The following is a 15,600-nucleotide window of genomic DNA, read 5'->3' as shown; positions in this document are numbered from 1 at the left end:
TTCTGTGGGAGGAAGTGATCTTTTTAATCTTAGAAAATCATTTGTTTTTACACGATGCTCTGCTGATTTAAAAATGACATCAAAACATGTAATGCTTAGATAATTTACCTCTCCATCATAAATACAGTGATTCGATTAAGTATGACCTAGTAGCTCCCCGAGCTGATAGGAAAGAGTTCGACTTTCATTTAATAAAACGTTTGATCCATTTCTGATTACTGATCACGATATTTACAGCATAAGTTATTTTCTTAGACGTCTATTCGTTAGTTTTCCAGACATATGAACAGTTAGCCTGCGTCGTCGATGGTCTGTAGCTTGATCCGGTGCTGGTGCTTGGAGAGGGGACTGAAAACGGGTGGTAATGTGGATCACAGTGCAAGAAGTGAACTCCGTGGGGCCACAAGGGACCACTGACGGGAGAATATGGCGACCAAGGTACATAATGAAGACCATTATACAGATGGCCCGAACTGAGATGTCCATCAGAAGGTAAGTGTCTGGTCGGACAAAAGGCTTGAACAGGTTTCAGCCCCAATGCCATGCGTCGCCTTTTTGATTTCATTCGCCGATTCTGGAACCATATTTTGATGGTTGTTTCTGATAAGTTGAGGGAAGATGCAAGCTCACTCCTCCGCGTGCGAGACACGTAGTTTTCTCGGAGGAATTCCTTTTCAAGTCTGCTAAGCTGCTCCCGAGTGAAAGCCGTCCTGTAGCGACGAGTCCTTGTCGCGTCATCATGGCGTTGTGCGTCTATGAAAACATAAAGACCACTGAATATGTTAGATCTGGGCCATATTCACAACAGAGGAATCTGGAAATTAGGGAGGATTTTAGGGCCTATATTCAACCCTCCTTGTTTTGTTTTCTCTTGCTGAGAAAAAAAATGAAACCAAAATTAAAAACATGGATATAGAACAAACTGTCTTGAAATTTAACTCTGTTGTATTGATAAAAGCAATCACCACAGCACCCCTTTGTACTAAATGGCAGCTTCGAAAGAAGTTGTGACCAATGATCTCTATGGAAGCGACTTACATCATTGTTAGCCCATTGTTCATTGAGGAATCCTTTGTTGTTTTGAAACAATATTTAAACAAAAATTTGGTAAAAAAAATTGAAGTTCTCTCATAACCAAACCTGAAGTATTTCACACAATGTTGAATTAAACAAGAAGTAAAGTGCAAGATAAACAAATCTTGACAAAAATCGATCTTTCTTCTGCATGCTTTCTACTCCAAAAGATAGCATCGGTCAAGTAAAAGATTGGGAAAATTAGGAACTAGTAAATAGAGAGCAGATAGCAAAAGTCGACGAAAATCTTTTGTGATGAAAACTGATAAAAAACAATTGGTACTGAAATCACATCACTGATTGAAGTGAGCAGTTTTCTCTGCATGTCACCTCTTACTTGTTTTCTATTTTCATCTTCCATTTGCTGTGCGTCTTTGTGATTCATTTTTGTTGTGTTAAGAGTCCGGAAGACAAAGCAAACAAGTTCCTGTTAATTCCTCGGTCCTCGTGAAAATCTCTGTCAAACTTTCGCTACTGTTGAGCCACCATCAAATGAATCATACATGATAACATATTTCGCAAATTCACTAGAACTGAACGCACGCCGCTTAGCGGATTGCGCAACCATATTCAAGAAAATAATCTTGTAATCCAAAACCAATTTACTGGCGAAAAGAAAATGAGACAGGAAAGAAGAAATAAATTTCGTGATATTCGATCAACCGCTGACAAATTTTTGTTAGAAATTTTCATTTATATCATGTTTGACCAAAAAACAATTCAAACCAATTTTTAGTGATATGCGCGTTAGCTAAATTCATTTTCTCTTTAACTTATTGACGATCACATCAAAGAGTGGGTTGGAACGCTTAAACACTATAAAGTAGCGGCTCCTTAAAGGAAACCAGATTAAATTTGCACTTTCTAACTTATAACACGTTTTCAATTCAGCAACTTTACCTGGGTGATGTTCCGAGTTACGTTGAATGTTAAAAGATCTTCCAGTTGATAGAGAGAGCTGAGAGGTTTGCGAAAAGGCGCTCGTGTGGCCTGTGCCAGCACCTTCCAAGGCTAATGGCCGAGGTATGTTTATGGCGCCGCTAAAACTAGGCGAACTTCGAGCGATATCATCTCCTGAGGAGCACCTCGGCAGTGTCATACATCCATGAGTGTCATCACTTCTCGTTTCGGCGAAGCTTTCCTTGGAAATGAGTGATTCTACTGTGAAAGCGGACGTCTTTCCTCCCTGCATGTTGTCGACCGGCGCCAGTCTTGCGGTAAATGAGTCGAAATGGGAGAGTGGTTCTGTCTTTAAGAGATGTCCACATATGATCACGTGAATTTTACCTTAAATTGCTTTGATGAACATTATCAAAGGCCGGATTAAAATAATTAATTAGCCCTGTGAACGACCCCCGAGGAAGGAAATGGGGTTTTACCAATATTAGATTTCTATGGCTTTTCTATCTGCGGGCAATCGTCTCAGATTTTTAGGATAAACAAAGACATAATAACGTTTATTTGCCAATTTTGAAATGGGGCAGCGTACGCAAAGTGCCCGGAAGTCATTTTGCAAACAGTTTTTTCTACAGTGGAAAATTAACATTTAAATACACAGAAGAAATGCAAGGGTTTGTTAGTTGATTTTCATTTTCACACTATCGCTCTGATTTGATCCATAAGAATTCATTTTCTTTTTAAAGCTTGTTCAAAGAAAATAAATATGTCGTGACCACGGAGTAAATCAAAAAAATTAAAAAAGTATTTATTTACCACCTTCCGCAGCGCAGTAAATCAAACGTTTTTTTATCGATTAGGGACATAAACAACCTACTGAAAATGAATGAGAGGGTGAAGAAAATTTGCTCATGAAATGTCCCCATTAATCCTTTTTTAACTCTTTTGATTAGTAGGTTACTTTAGATTAGCTAGTTTGTTTTCGAACTCGGTAATTTTTTCAGATATTTCTTGGTGTTTTGGATCAAAAAGAAACATATTTCTACGCCACTGAAATGCATGAAACGGTTGTTGAATCCATCTCAGCATTATATTTTTCTCGAGAAATTGATTAAAAGTCTACTATTGCTGCACTGAGCTGAGACCAATTCCGTTGGAAGGACAGAATTTTTAGTACATATCATCCATTTGCGTGACAACAGAATCATCGCCACACATTTAAACTTTGTTTAAGTTCACAAATTCAACAGTGCTCTGGATCACTTACAAATAGTTATTATGTCAGCAATAAAATGCGTCAGAGCAAACGTTTTAGGTATAAAATGGGAAGACGTGAGAAGCTTTGCCAGCCGGGGCTTACTATATTCGTGCAATTTGTTAAGAGCGCATTTTAGCAAAGAGTGATTCAATAACTCCGACTTGTGGTTCGGTCAGCAGCTGTCACAGCGATTAAATCAATGGGCGTAAACATTCTCTTTGTTTTTAATCTCTAGGCGTAAATAATACAAAGTGGTTAAGTTAACGCTATCTTTACCCCTTCAACATCTTCGAAGAAACAAATTGCATATTAATAAACTCGCTAAGTGATCCTTAAAGCAGTTTTAGAAGAACGCGCAGATTAGCGCATTTTTTTAACGACTCGCATTCTGTACGCAGTCTTGTGGCGTTTTGTAATATTACCCTGTTTGTATTAGGAATTTAATAGACGGCTTCTAGTGGTCTCTTAACACTGCTTTCACTTTTTTCCTGTTATATGGGTGCGCAATGTCAAACAGAGAAACACGCTTCGGGTCGCAATTGACGGCTTAGACATCCGGGGGTAATGTTCAAACGACTGCTGTAATATTAGGTTTGACAACAGGAAGACATAATTAACAATTTATGTTAAAGAAGCTATGTGCTCATTCTGAGGTTGTTTTCTTTCAGCTGAATAAAGAGTTTAACCTTATTATATTATCATTATAAACAGAACAAAAATGTGATCAAGCTGTTTTTGTGTAAATAAGACAGCATGCTGAATCAAAATATTACACCACTGCGCTTTTTGATCGCTGAATATGCTTTTGTAATTTGAGTTTATCCCCAGTTTTTCTTTTAGGCACATTATAATCCTTTTTTAAGAGATTAAGAGAAAAAATTTATAGGAAAATAGTCGGTGAAATTGATTTAGTTAAATAAGCCCCCTTCTGAAAGCGACATAAGGATCTTCCCTGCTCCAATCATTTGGTAACACATCGCGGTATTTCAGAACCGCGCAAGCTTCCTAACTCTCTAAGAATTGTCCTGTAATGTTGTCATAGTTTTGTGGATAGGTCAGGCAAAATGCTTTCCTTTATTTTTCACCATACGTAATTTTCTACGGATGGGTTGTACAAACACTGTATGCCAAGCATACTCTGACGGTAGTCAGATCTTTCAATGAACAGAACCATGAACATTCTGGATAATACGTAATACTAATAAGCTAACGAGGGTTCCCTAGTACTGTCGAAAAATTAGTTAGCGTATAAGATTCAAGCCGCCATATTCTAATCTTGCCGATAAACTTCGTGCGTAATATCTAAGGCGAGTGGTGTTCTAAAGCAATCTGTTTACCAAATCTTGTCAATCTTCGCACTTACAGTTAGCACAATTTCAAAAGGTTCGGCAGAACGGAAAACTGACGTAAAATTTCATTTAGCTTTCAAACAATACTTTCCACGGCAAACCGCACGGTGCTCTCTCTCTTCCCTGGGAAAACGAACATCTGGATTCGCAGAGGAAGAGAATTGAGGGGGTGTGGATATACGGATCACTCAACCATAAAGAGCTTGCCTCAGTACAAACCACCACACTTCAGGTGTCCTTTGCGTTCAACAGAAAAATTAAGATAAATCTAAAATAATTCAAAACCCGCCTGAAAAAAAAAAAGAAAAGACGTTCGAAGGCCACAATAAACATAAACATTTAATTGAAAGCTGTTTTTTCTCTCTGTGTGCTTCTCAGCGGTGGCAGTGTATCCTTAGAGGATTTAAGCGCTCCCAAGGTGTGAAATGTAGTATCTTTTAATTCAAATTCGGACTGCTGAAGGAATTATGTAGTTTAACGAACTGATTGATCGAGTCGACGAAATTATAGGGCTCCGAATTATTAACTGTGGAAAAGAAAAAGCAATGGGCTACCCGCTATGACAAAAAACCAAACAAAGGCACTCCGGAGACTTTTTTGTTCTCAGCTGAGCGACCCACGCTTGGCTTCAAAGAAGAAGTAACTATAGTTTTTTGATGACTGTCATTTTTGCACGTTATCTGATGAAAACTGAGTCTATTCACGCAGTTCTTCTATTCAACTGCGGTTGTTTTTTTCAGTAAACGCCGCTATATACCTAATCGAATTACGCGGGTACACAGTGAATAAGGTTCCCATTGAATTAATTAAGCTCATGCGATCCTCATGTTTGAATTTACGGGACATTAAAAGCTTTATTTAACCACAGGACAATTTAAAAAGAATGGATTTTCAGGCAAGTTTAAATTGCATTTGTTAATATAAATCTTCAGATGTGATATCAGTTCAGTTGCTTGGCGGTGCTATCGAAACTCGTTGAATGACAACAGGAATACATGGATGTTGTTGAAAAACATTTTCAAAACATTTCAACCTGAGTAGGTGATATAAAGCGTCAGTTTTCACCCAGACTAAAATAAAACGGATTCGAAACACTGTTATGAAGTTAAACAAACAAAAGGCGACATTTTTCTTATCTAAATTCAATGAGTAAATATGCTTTCACCATATTTGTGTCCAGTTGTTTTATTCGCGATGAAATTACAGTTTTTTTCAGCCCCAACAGTCAATAGTTGTGTTGGTTTTCAGAATCCATCTATTGTACGGTGAAACGAACCGCCTTTTTTCCTATGTTAACCGTGAGACTGTGAGTTTTAATTTACACACCAAACCGAGCTGAGTGACATGAATGACGAGTTTATATCGCAAAGAGGAAAATTTTTTTTTCAGAAAAACTGTTGTCGAAGCTAGGTCTTTTGTAGTATCTTGGGTACATTTCGCCTTGTGCATTTCTTTGGGTTAAACACTATACTGAAGCCAAAGAAAAAACAAAATGATGGTCCTAGGTATGTGAGTCGGCAGGGATTATTTCAGAGATTTAATTTCGCTAGAGCTTTTCCTTCTCAATGAGAGCGAGCAAGGTCTTCCTCTGTCGCTTAAAATTGCATTTCAATAGAAGTACACAAAGATTTAAAACGCGTTCTTCTTTCAAAATAGTCTAAAAAATTTGGAAATTTAACTGTTCCAAGGCTCGCTCTCCTCTGTTTGTCTCCATTTTCCAAACAGGCTCATGTACTCATTGTTAATAGCGACTAAAGAGCTCCTGAGAGACTGAAATGTGTATTTCTTTTTAACGTTGGACTACAGGAAAAACTCTTTGGTTCAGTACAGTTTCGTGCCGGCTGAAGACAAGTCAAAAGTGTTTTCGTTAAATCATCGCTTTCCTTGTAAACTATATAGGTCTACCAAATAGACATCTAATTCCCACCTTTTTTATTTTCCCCTAGTACAAGGAGCAAGAATATTAAATGTAATGCTACCTTTTAAGTTGATTTCTCATTTCAAGGATATTCAGCGACTGTTTTTCTACCAAAAGAGCTATCGACACAACTGAAATCCAAACTAAAAGCTTTTAATAACTAGCTATCGAAGATATACTTACTAACATTGCTTAAAAAGGACAGGAAAGTGATTCTGTACTACATGTTTCTGTAGTGTAAAAAATAGGGCAACAGCTAGCTCACGGAAGTATGATGCATGAAAACGAAAATCTCCCTAAAATATAAACCATCTCAACGATAGCATTCTCTTCTATGTATTGAATAGTTCCTCGGCTTATGGTTGATAGAATAATTTCCATTTCGTTTTATTTTGATCCTGAAAAATTTGAAATGTTGCAAAGCCTCTTGGAAAATCCAAATAGTTTTGTTTACTTTTTCGTTAATGCCCCAATGAAAACTACCTGCACGAGTCCTTTGAATTTCTGGCAGCGATCATATTTTTGTCTTCCAAGGAAATCATGGCCGTTTCTAAATTTCTGCTTTAATTTTCATTTTTAATTTCCCACCAATGTGGAACTAATCTGATATTTCAAATGGTAAAAGCTGGTCGGAGGGTTGTTAACATCTCGCGAATCTTACATGTCCATTTAATTTCCCAATACGATGTCAAACCTTCAATTTCTACATTCTCACTGCAGGTGTTTTTATCGTTTTTTTTTTTTTTTTTAGAGAAGGAGACTTTTAGTGGCAAGCATTTTTGGATTAATTATGAATATCGGCAGCGAAAACAGCCCAAAATGAGATTGTAATGTCCTAGCAAATTCTTATCAATGAGTCGCAAATTATACGTCACCAATTGAAAGAGATACAAGATACAGGCTTACACCTACATGTTGAGCTTAGAGGATGCTTTCCAGGTCTGTTACTATGAAAATCAATGGAAAAAAACGTGACTCTCCTTTTGACCTTTGAACTAAAATCCTCTTTCGTTTTTCAACCTTCAAAAGTTGTTACATATAAGATTGGTGTTCATTCTGCTCGAGCATGCCTGCATAGTTACCCAAGCAAACTCTATAACACAAAAATGACTACCGATATAAAATGCTCAGATTGAATACATTTTATCAAAGAAACAAGTACAAATGAAATGCATACCTGAATTCCTAACCAAAAGTGTTGAATGCCTTCATTTGAGATCGGAAACTCTTTTCCCAAACTTTCTGTGTTGGCGAAAAGGTTCTTTGAGTTGTGCACGATGACTATCGTATTAGACTCGTCTCAAGTCCTATCATATTTATAAGAATCAGTGCCGGCACGTTATGCTCACATGGAGAGAACACCTGACGGTAGAAAATCTCCCAAAACATTCAAATATAACTCAAAACATTTCAGTTGTATGTATTATGTCTTAGATTTATGATGGGAATTCTCAAGGTGTGTTTTACTTCTGGGCTGGATTCTTTTCAAATGTACATCTTATCTCTCGCTGTGAATCATAAAATTAGCACCGTTTTCTTTGTGTTTCCAATTCTTATCGACTTACGAACTGTTCATTTAAGCTTTGTTTCTAGTCAACTGAAAAAGATTAAAAGGAAAAGAGCTCTGCACGGTTTTTTGGTTATTAAATCCGGCAAAAGGCTACACTTTATTTGCTCAGCCAGACTTAGCAAGCAAGACTCAGTGGAAAAGGTTGTTAAAAAATAAGCTTTTCTGGAACATCTTTTAATGTGAATACGAGATTTTGTAGCTGAACCTGAAATGATGTTTGTTATTATGGAAAAATTGCAAGCAAGACTCAGTGGAAAAAGGTTGGTAAAAAATAAGTTTTCTGAAAGATTTTCTAATGTGAATACGAGATTTTGTAGTTGAAACTGAAGTATTGGTTATTGAGGCAAAATTGCGTTGAAAAATGCCTTCCTTGGCTTTGAAAACAAACAAAAAAAAATTCAAGATTAAACTCGATCTAAGTAGAAAAAATCACATTAATGACTCTAGTGCCGAGGGTTGAGCATTTTGATGTTTTTTTTTTTTTAGAGTCAAAAGCTCTTTCCTGAGGTTTTTGAACTCAAATCCAACCAATAATTTTATTGCGGAAGATTTATGATTTTCAGTACATTTCCAAGATTCTGAGAGGAGTGTCCATCCTGATGTTGCACCATCCGGAAACCATTGTCGTCTGTTGACTAATTTACTGTTAAGTGTATTTGGATTGATGTAAACCCTTGGAGAGAGTTACATTTTTATGACTTAGAAAGTCAGTAAAAGTGATCTTTTAGAATATTTCTCAAGGAAAATTAAGGACGTTCCCCTTTTTCTCTGTGAATGCCATTCATGGGGGGAACACTGATATCACACTGTGCAAATAATTGTTACAAAATTTGAAGGAACTGTAATTTTGTCTAAGTTGAAAACGCAAATTTAGCTATTTTTGTAGTCAGTTTGGTGTGACCTTGTAACATCTCTGTACCACTAAAATTGTGAAATGATTTTTTTTTTCAGCTCCTAGTTTTCTCTTCTTTTAAAAATGTGTCTATTTAAAATTTATCCTGAAATTGACATAGAGAGGAAAATCGTTTCTTGTAATGACAGTACAACTTCTTGGCGAATGTTGTTATTGGCCCCAAATTACGCCAAGACAATTTTTGGAATCTTCATTGGTAAAAAAAAAAAGGATTTTTTTTATAAGGAATTAAAAGGGTCACAAGTTTTCCTTTCAGTAAAAATTTTACCTAATTACTTTAAACATCTGCTTTTTTCCTTATATTTTGTAACTTGCATGTACTAGGATTTTAACATTGAGAGCGCAAAACAGCAAACAAAGCTTCAGAAGCGAAGAAAGCTAAAATATATTTTACTTAAGATAGGAAAACTTGTTTTGAGAAAGAAAAAACGATTTCTCGACTTGGTCCGTTTTATTTTCTACTCATTTTTTGGATTTTTGAATATCAAGAACATTCCTCGATATCATTCGTGAGAACATACGAGAAAACAGTATGGTACATAGGCCATTTTCTTTTTTTCAACCTGTCGGAATTCTGGTGTCTCTATTTCCACCCATGTACTGTGAAGATTGAAAGATTTGAAGACCCAGATAGTGATGGTTTCGCACGAAAAAGAGATGAAATATTATGACTTTCCAAAGTATGTCTTTGCTGGGCGAGAAATGCGTCTGTATTACTTACCTCTAATAAACCTTCAAAATTCATTATATGTCTTCCTAGCAGCGCGTTAGAAAGAATGGCGAATGCAGTTTCGCGTTTCCAAATAGTTTACACAAAATCACGCCAAAGATATGGTCCAGCTTTTAAAGCTTATCGTTCAACGCAAATTTAATAAATTGTCGAGGGCGAAAAAAACCCAAGTGCGTGGACATACAGAGCCGCCCATGAAAATAAAGGATTTGTTTATTAGCTTGAAATCTGTTCCATTGCAGCTCTTTGCTACGCGTACCTTGCACGTAAAACGATCTATTAAGCAATACTACAAAAAGAATTTGCTTCCAGCCTTTGCCAACTCAGAAACGCCTCCGAGTTCAGCCTAATTAAGGAGCAATTTTGTCTAAATAGCGCGTTATTTCTTTGCGTTCACTTTTGTGTTATATTTTAAGAAGACTCTGATGACATCCTTAACACCGCTTCTCTTGGGATTTTTCCTCGCCTACTTTATCCGGCAATCAAAGAGGAATTTTTCACGTTTACCAAAGAAACACTGTTGGCTTGTTACACAACAAAAATTGCTTTGAAGTGTTTTATTGTCAATGATTTAATAGCTTTCGACATTTACTTACCGAAGTGCAATATTGGTGTTGGTGTGGAGATTTTTCGCATCATTAGAGAAATACTACTGTTCAATGCATTACACACTGTGATCAAGTTTGCAATCTTCCAAAACGATGTAAATGATATTTAATATCATTCAGAAATGTTTCAAATTTATGAACTGTATCTCGAGGTACAGAAATAAAAAACGGAAACAAAGGGAATGTTGTACGTCACATCAAAAGCCAATTCAGTATATGATAGAAGGTTAAAAAACTTTTTCGTGAAACGCTTGTTTCAGTTGCTTTATTTTTTGGACCATTGATTAAAGCCATTCTTAGAAATAGAAGAACGTGACAGTATTTTTATTCTAACGAAACGGTATTTCGCGTGAAATCGTTTCGTTTCCGAGATCCGTGAAGCGTGGGTCGTTAACTCACGTGTACACTAACACGTGTTTTCACGTTATATAACAACTGTTATATAACAAAACTGAGTAACACGTAGGAGAGAAACGTGTTTCTCAAGAAATTACTTCATTTTTCGGCTAATCATGCTGATGTTTTGTAAAGAATTAGCCTGTTGTTTTCATCGGTGACAAAATGCGACGTTTATTTGGATTAGAAAAACGCAAAAACTCCTTCATGTCAAATCGATTATCACTATCCTGTTAAATCAACAGGCATTTACTGAATTTTTAGTGCAAACAAGTGAGATGTCGCGTCACGTTGTCGAACACGTGAGTTCAATTCACGCGTATCTTGAGTCACCCACGCGTTCTTGCGCGACGGGAACGCCGCCTTTTGGATTTATCAGCGTTCTTCAGCACAATCTGAAACTACTTAAAAAACATAAAAAAAATTTTCGGTTCTTTAAATTCAATCTACTGAAGGAAGACATAAACTGTGCAAATAGAAATTCAGTTCGCGATAGTGTTCAACATAATTTTCGAGGTTTTTCTGGAATATTCATTTCTGTACTTGTATGTTTGAATTACAAAGAAGAAGAAAAAGACACCGCTCGAGGGAAACGCCCACAGTTTGAAGAACGTGTTCAATTATTTCCAAGGGATAGTTTTGAAGACTCAGGGTCGGAGGAAAATTGCTGCGGATATATTGATAGCTGTCCGCCCAGTGTGAAAAGGACAGTATTTCTACTACGCAAGAAAGACGTTTACAGCCTTTGAAAAATAAGTTACAGAGAAATTTCCGTTTGAAAGAAGGTTGGGTCCAAAAGGATCTCTTTTTGATCACATTTTTGCACTTTTGTTTTTAATGAAATACATTTTCCTGATAAGATAGAGGAATATTCAATTTGTATGAGTATTGGCTTGTTTAACAATTCACAAAGACTAAGCCACGCGTTCATTTTTGGACGTAAAGCCTCAGTCTAGGCTTTCATATATCCTTCATCAAAAAAAGTGGCGATCCATTGACGTGCGTGATGAAGTTTATATATAATTTTATTAGCTTGCAATATTTAAAATTCTACTAAATGCACGAAGATTAATTTGCAAAGCTGTTTTTTTACGGTGAGATATCCTCAGTGATCGAAAGTAGAGGAAAGGGCGTTGTCTGACATGCAGGAGAAGGGGAACAAGACGGGAATATTAGAGTTTTATTCTGGGACAAATGCAATATAAATGTGACTTTAAATCTGAATCTGAAATGTCTGTAAGCTTTAATAAACATTTCAACAAGTCTATAGGTCGTAAGATCTCAGGGAAAAGGTGAATATGGTGGGGCTTTGCATTTACTGAGTAAAATTTTCAATAAACTTCTGGTCGATAAGTTAATTACTATGATTGATGTACCTTTGCTATGTGCCAAATAAATATAGAGGGTAAGTTTCTAAAGAAACTGTGGTGCTGCGTCGGTGGAAGAGTATAACAGGGTAATTTAGTGTTATCAACTGAGTTGAAAACGTAAATTGGCCACCGTAAAGAGTTTACAGGCTGACGTTTCGAGCGTTCGCCCTTCGTCAAAGCGAATCGCTCGAAACGTCAGCCTTTGAACTCTTTACGGCGGTCAATTTACGTTTTCAACTCAGTTGATAACACTAAATTGCCCCATGTGTCAAATAGTTTGTCAAACAAAGATATTAACCTTTAAAATGGCACTCTTGGGTCTAAACACAAGTGAAACTCAGAATCAATTTTTTCTTTCAATTTCATTTTACATTATATCAAATTCCGACTCCGAATTATTACTTCGGGCTACATGCCCACTTCATCGTACACCTTGAGCAGGTTACTGCTTCAAGAGAGTCTGCATGAATTAAAACAGAATCGATCGGCACCGGGGAGATAATTTAATGCTCAATTTTCTTTTTTAGATAACGAAACAAATTCAATTGGAAAAGACAAAGTACAAATCCAGTTGGGAAAACAAAGAGCACACTTACCGACATTATCACGTACAGGTCAACACTGTTGAAAAAAAGTTCGTGCTGTTAATTAACTGACCACTTTATGTGGTCAATAAAAGAGTCTTAACGGATGTCTTTAACTTAAAAGTAGGCTAATATGTTTACATTTTCTTGTCAATGAATTCGTAAATTTGGCTTAGACCTTCCACCTTCAGCGGATATGTTGTGCGGAACGTGCCAGCTCAAATATCAAGCTCGAGACTTTGTTTTGACTGAGATGAGTTCTAAGTTGAGTTATAGCTTTTGTCAAAAAGGTCGAGTTTTGAAAAATCTTTCAAAACCTGCTCTTCGCCGCAGAATTTTGCAACGATCTTAAAATTTGTGAAAGGAATAGAGCTTTAACGTTTGACTTTTAAACTGCGTCGACTTGTTAATTAGGTCTTGTTTCTGTAGTTGAAGGAGTTTATTCGGGTTTAGATCAATTTATTTTTTTTATTGTAGGTTTTTAATGATGCCTTCAAGGGGCGGAATACAACAAAAAGGTATCGACTCTTGCGTACTGTTTTCACACGAATTTCGCTTTTTTTTTTTTTTTACTGGTCGTATGAGATAGAAAAGGAGGAGAGAGATAATAAATGTTGTTCTTGCGGAGAAAGTTTAAATTTATTGTGTTCACATTTTTATGCTTCCTAAGAGTATCGCGTATGAATTGGTAAGGCCTTGTAAAATAACACATCTCGTACCCCATTCAACTTGGGCATACAGGTTGAGAACGTCTTCTTTTTAAAATCAGTCGAGTTTATTTTTACTATCAATCCTTATGCTTCACCTACTTACTAAAAATTTCTATGTAGTAAAACTTACTCCCGCTCCCTGAGCTGTATTGGGACGTTTTTTCATCAATTGCTATGTTTCCCATTTGGAGAAAACAAACAACGAGAAAAAATCTAGCTAGAGAAAAATTACTGAAAGCAAGGCAATTACAGTAAAGAAGGTTCCTCATTTTAAATGGTGCCAACTTTGTGTGGCTGGATAGTTCTCAATGATTTGACTCTTTGTTCAGCAATTAGGTTTCTTTACCGAAAAGCAGGTGGAGTGGAGACCCATGAAATTTTTGCTCCTAAAATCATAGACTGATATGATGTCTCTTTTTGTCCCGAGTCTTATGGGAAGAGAACTTTTCTTTGTGGAAACTGTCAGCCTAAGTTACTTCTCGTGTCGAAGCTTTTGCCCCCCAGTCTTCGAAAACAAAGCCGTTTTATTTTCTTCAATGGATGAGAATGTTGAAAGAAATGGTTTCTTTTATTATTTGCGTACTTTGAAAGATTTTCTCTTTTATAGTAAGTATCACTTACGTAACGTGCACTAAGATACTTGAAAGCGACTGTGTCTATGCCATAATATATCTCTGGCCTTACGATCAGCTTTTCCACTACGAAGATCTTTTGTTTTTTAGTTCGCGGAAGTATGAAGAACAAGTTGCTTTTGTCTGATCAGTACGCGTCGAGTTTTTGATTTTTAAGGTATGGGATTCATGTTTCAGAGCAAGTTTATGGCCATATGCATTGTACATTCGTCGGTGACTATTGGGAAGATATGTTTTCCAAGAACATGAGTAACGTTCAAGACTTTCACACACAGAAAGAATTGAACCCACGTCAAAAGTGAAGTAAAAATACAAAGACTGACAGAAGACAATGCTCCCACCACACTCCCAGGACTATCACTGTGGCTCGCGAAAGAAGACTACTTAGATATCTGTGTGCGATAATTTTTCTCTAGTTTTTCACTGTCAATTTTAAGAGCATTTGTTAGAAACGACTGTCTTCTTAGCAAAATGAGACTGAATTTTTTGTACTTTTCGCTGGTTGCAGTATTTATTAGTCTGTTCATTTGACCACTCGTATGTTTATTTACAAATGATTAAACATGTAGAGGTAGATCTCTCTGTTCACGATTGTTAAGGCTTAACAAGCAGAAACTGAGGGTAACTTTTTTTTTATGACACAGGTAGATAAGCTCCCGCTAAAAAAATTCAAGGGTTGTTGCATGCAGTTCTATTCAAATGTAAACATAGATTGAAAAACACAAAAGAACTAATGCCTATTGTCTCTAGATTTGTATACATGGACTTATCGTGGTTCCGATGAGCTGAAATATTCATTGAGTTCACGACGTCTGCTTGGATTTGTCTAGGGAAGCAAACGCACGAAAAAAAATCAAGGTGAGAATTTTTAATATCTGCGCAAAAGAGAGATTTTAAGATACTTATTCCCAGCGAGTTGTTTCATCTCTCTCGCAGCAGACGACGTCTGCGACGTCTGCTCAGATTTTTCTAGAGAAGCAAACGCACGAAAAAAAACCAAGGTGAGAATTTTTAATGTCTGCGCAAAAGAGAGATTTTAAGATGCTTATTCTCAGCGAGTTGTTTGATCTCTCCTCGTTGAATCTCTTGAAGCTAGACTCTCTAAGCCCATCCTTCTCCAAAGTTTTGTTCAGCAAATTACGATATAGGTTCGAGTGAAATTTAGTTTCCATTACCACAGGGAGTGTTATTCAATTGCTGATTGTGAAAAAAGTTAATTTCCCCTTTGTAACTGTTACAAAGCCGTTACGGGCGTAAACGGCTTCGTGTTCTTTCACCCAAATATCCCAATATAGATTTCAATTTCATTATTGCTGTCGTACATGGATTATGTAAGAGAATAGTCATGATTTTAGACAGTCCGTTTTCCGAACATTTTCAATTGTTTTTTCACATGACGTTTTTAGGCGTTCAGACGAAGTGTTTGGGTTCGTGTGCTTTGTTGATTTTCGAAAGAGCTGAGATTTATTTCATGCAAATTTACAGTTAACAGCTTTGAAATTAATAAAAAGAATTGCTTGTGACATACATGTAAGTGGAACTTTGTAAGTGAAGTTGCGTGCACTTTTAGTCATGTAAATTAACCTCTACA

General features: G+C 36.6%; 1 protein-coding gene across 3 annotated transcripts; it reads right to left on the bottom strand.

Moving 5' to 3' along the window:
* On the bottom strand, positions 1-9,824 carry LOC113675855 (homeobox protein Hox-B3). 3 transcript variants are annotated; one of them, XM_089182879.1, is made up of 4 exons: positions 9,701-9,812; positions 7,674-7,803; positions 1,975-2,323; positions 1-753 (listed from the first exon to the last, which is right to left on the bottom strand). In XM_089182879.1, exons 3-4 carry the CDS (start codon positions 2,264-2,266, stop codon positions 260-262), a joined length of 786 nt encoding a protein of 261 aa, XP_089039005.1. In that variant the 5' UTR covers positions 2,267-2,323; positions 7,674-7,803; positions 9,701-9,812; the 3' UTR covers positions 1-259. The 3 variants fall into 3 exon arrangements, with proteins under 3 accessions (XP_089039005.1, XP_089039004.1, XP_027048254.2); XM_089182878.1 differs by lacking the exon at positions 7,674-7,803 and having other exon boundaries at positions 9,701-9,824; XM_027192453.2 differs by lacking the exon at positions 9,701-9,812 and having other exon boundaries at positions 7,674-8,183.
* Between the last annotated feature and the right edge of the window lie 5,776 nt (positions 9,825-15,600).

This window comes from Pocillopora damicornis, chromosome 9, assembly GCF_964200805.1.
Source record: "Pocillopora damicornis chromosome 9, jaPocDami1.2, whole genome shotgun sequence".
In the NCBI taxonomy this organism is placed as follows: Eukaryota; Metazoa; Cnidaria; class Anthozoa; order Scleractinia; family Pocilloporidae; genus Pocillopora; species Pocillopora damicornis.
The sequence above is the reverse complement of the archived record's forward strand: the minus strand, read 5'-3'. Positions and strand labels throughout refer to the sequence as shown.

What these genes read in the sequence shown, in the direction of transcription:
- LOC113675855 (XM_089182878.1), bottom strand. Translation starts at nt 9,724, where the DNA reads ATGAATTTTGAAGGTTTATTAGAG. An exon ending in ATTTTGAAGGTTTATTAGAG is followed by an intron (nt 2,324 to 9,700) that starts GTAAGTAATACA and finishes CATCTCTTAAAG; the next exon opens with ACAGAACCACTCTCCCATTT. An exon ending in TAACTCGGAACATCACCCAG is followed by an intron (nt 754 to 1,974) that starts GTAAAGTTGCTG and finishes ATGTTTTCATAG; the next exon opens with ACGCACAACGCCATGATGAC.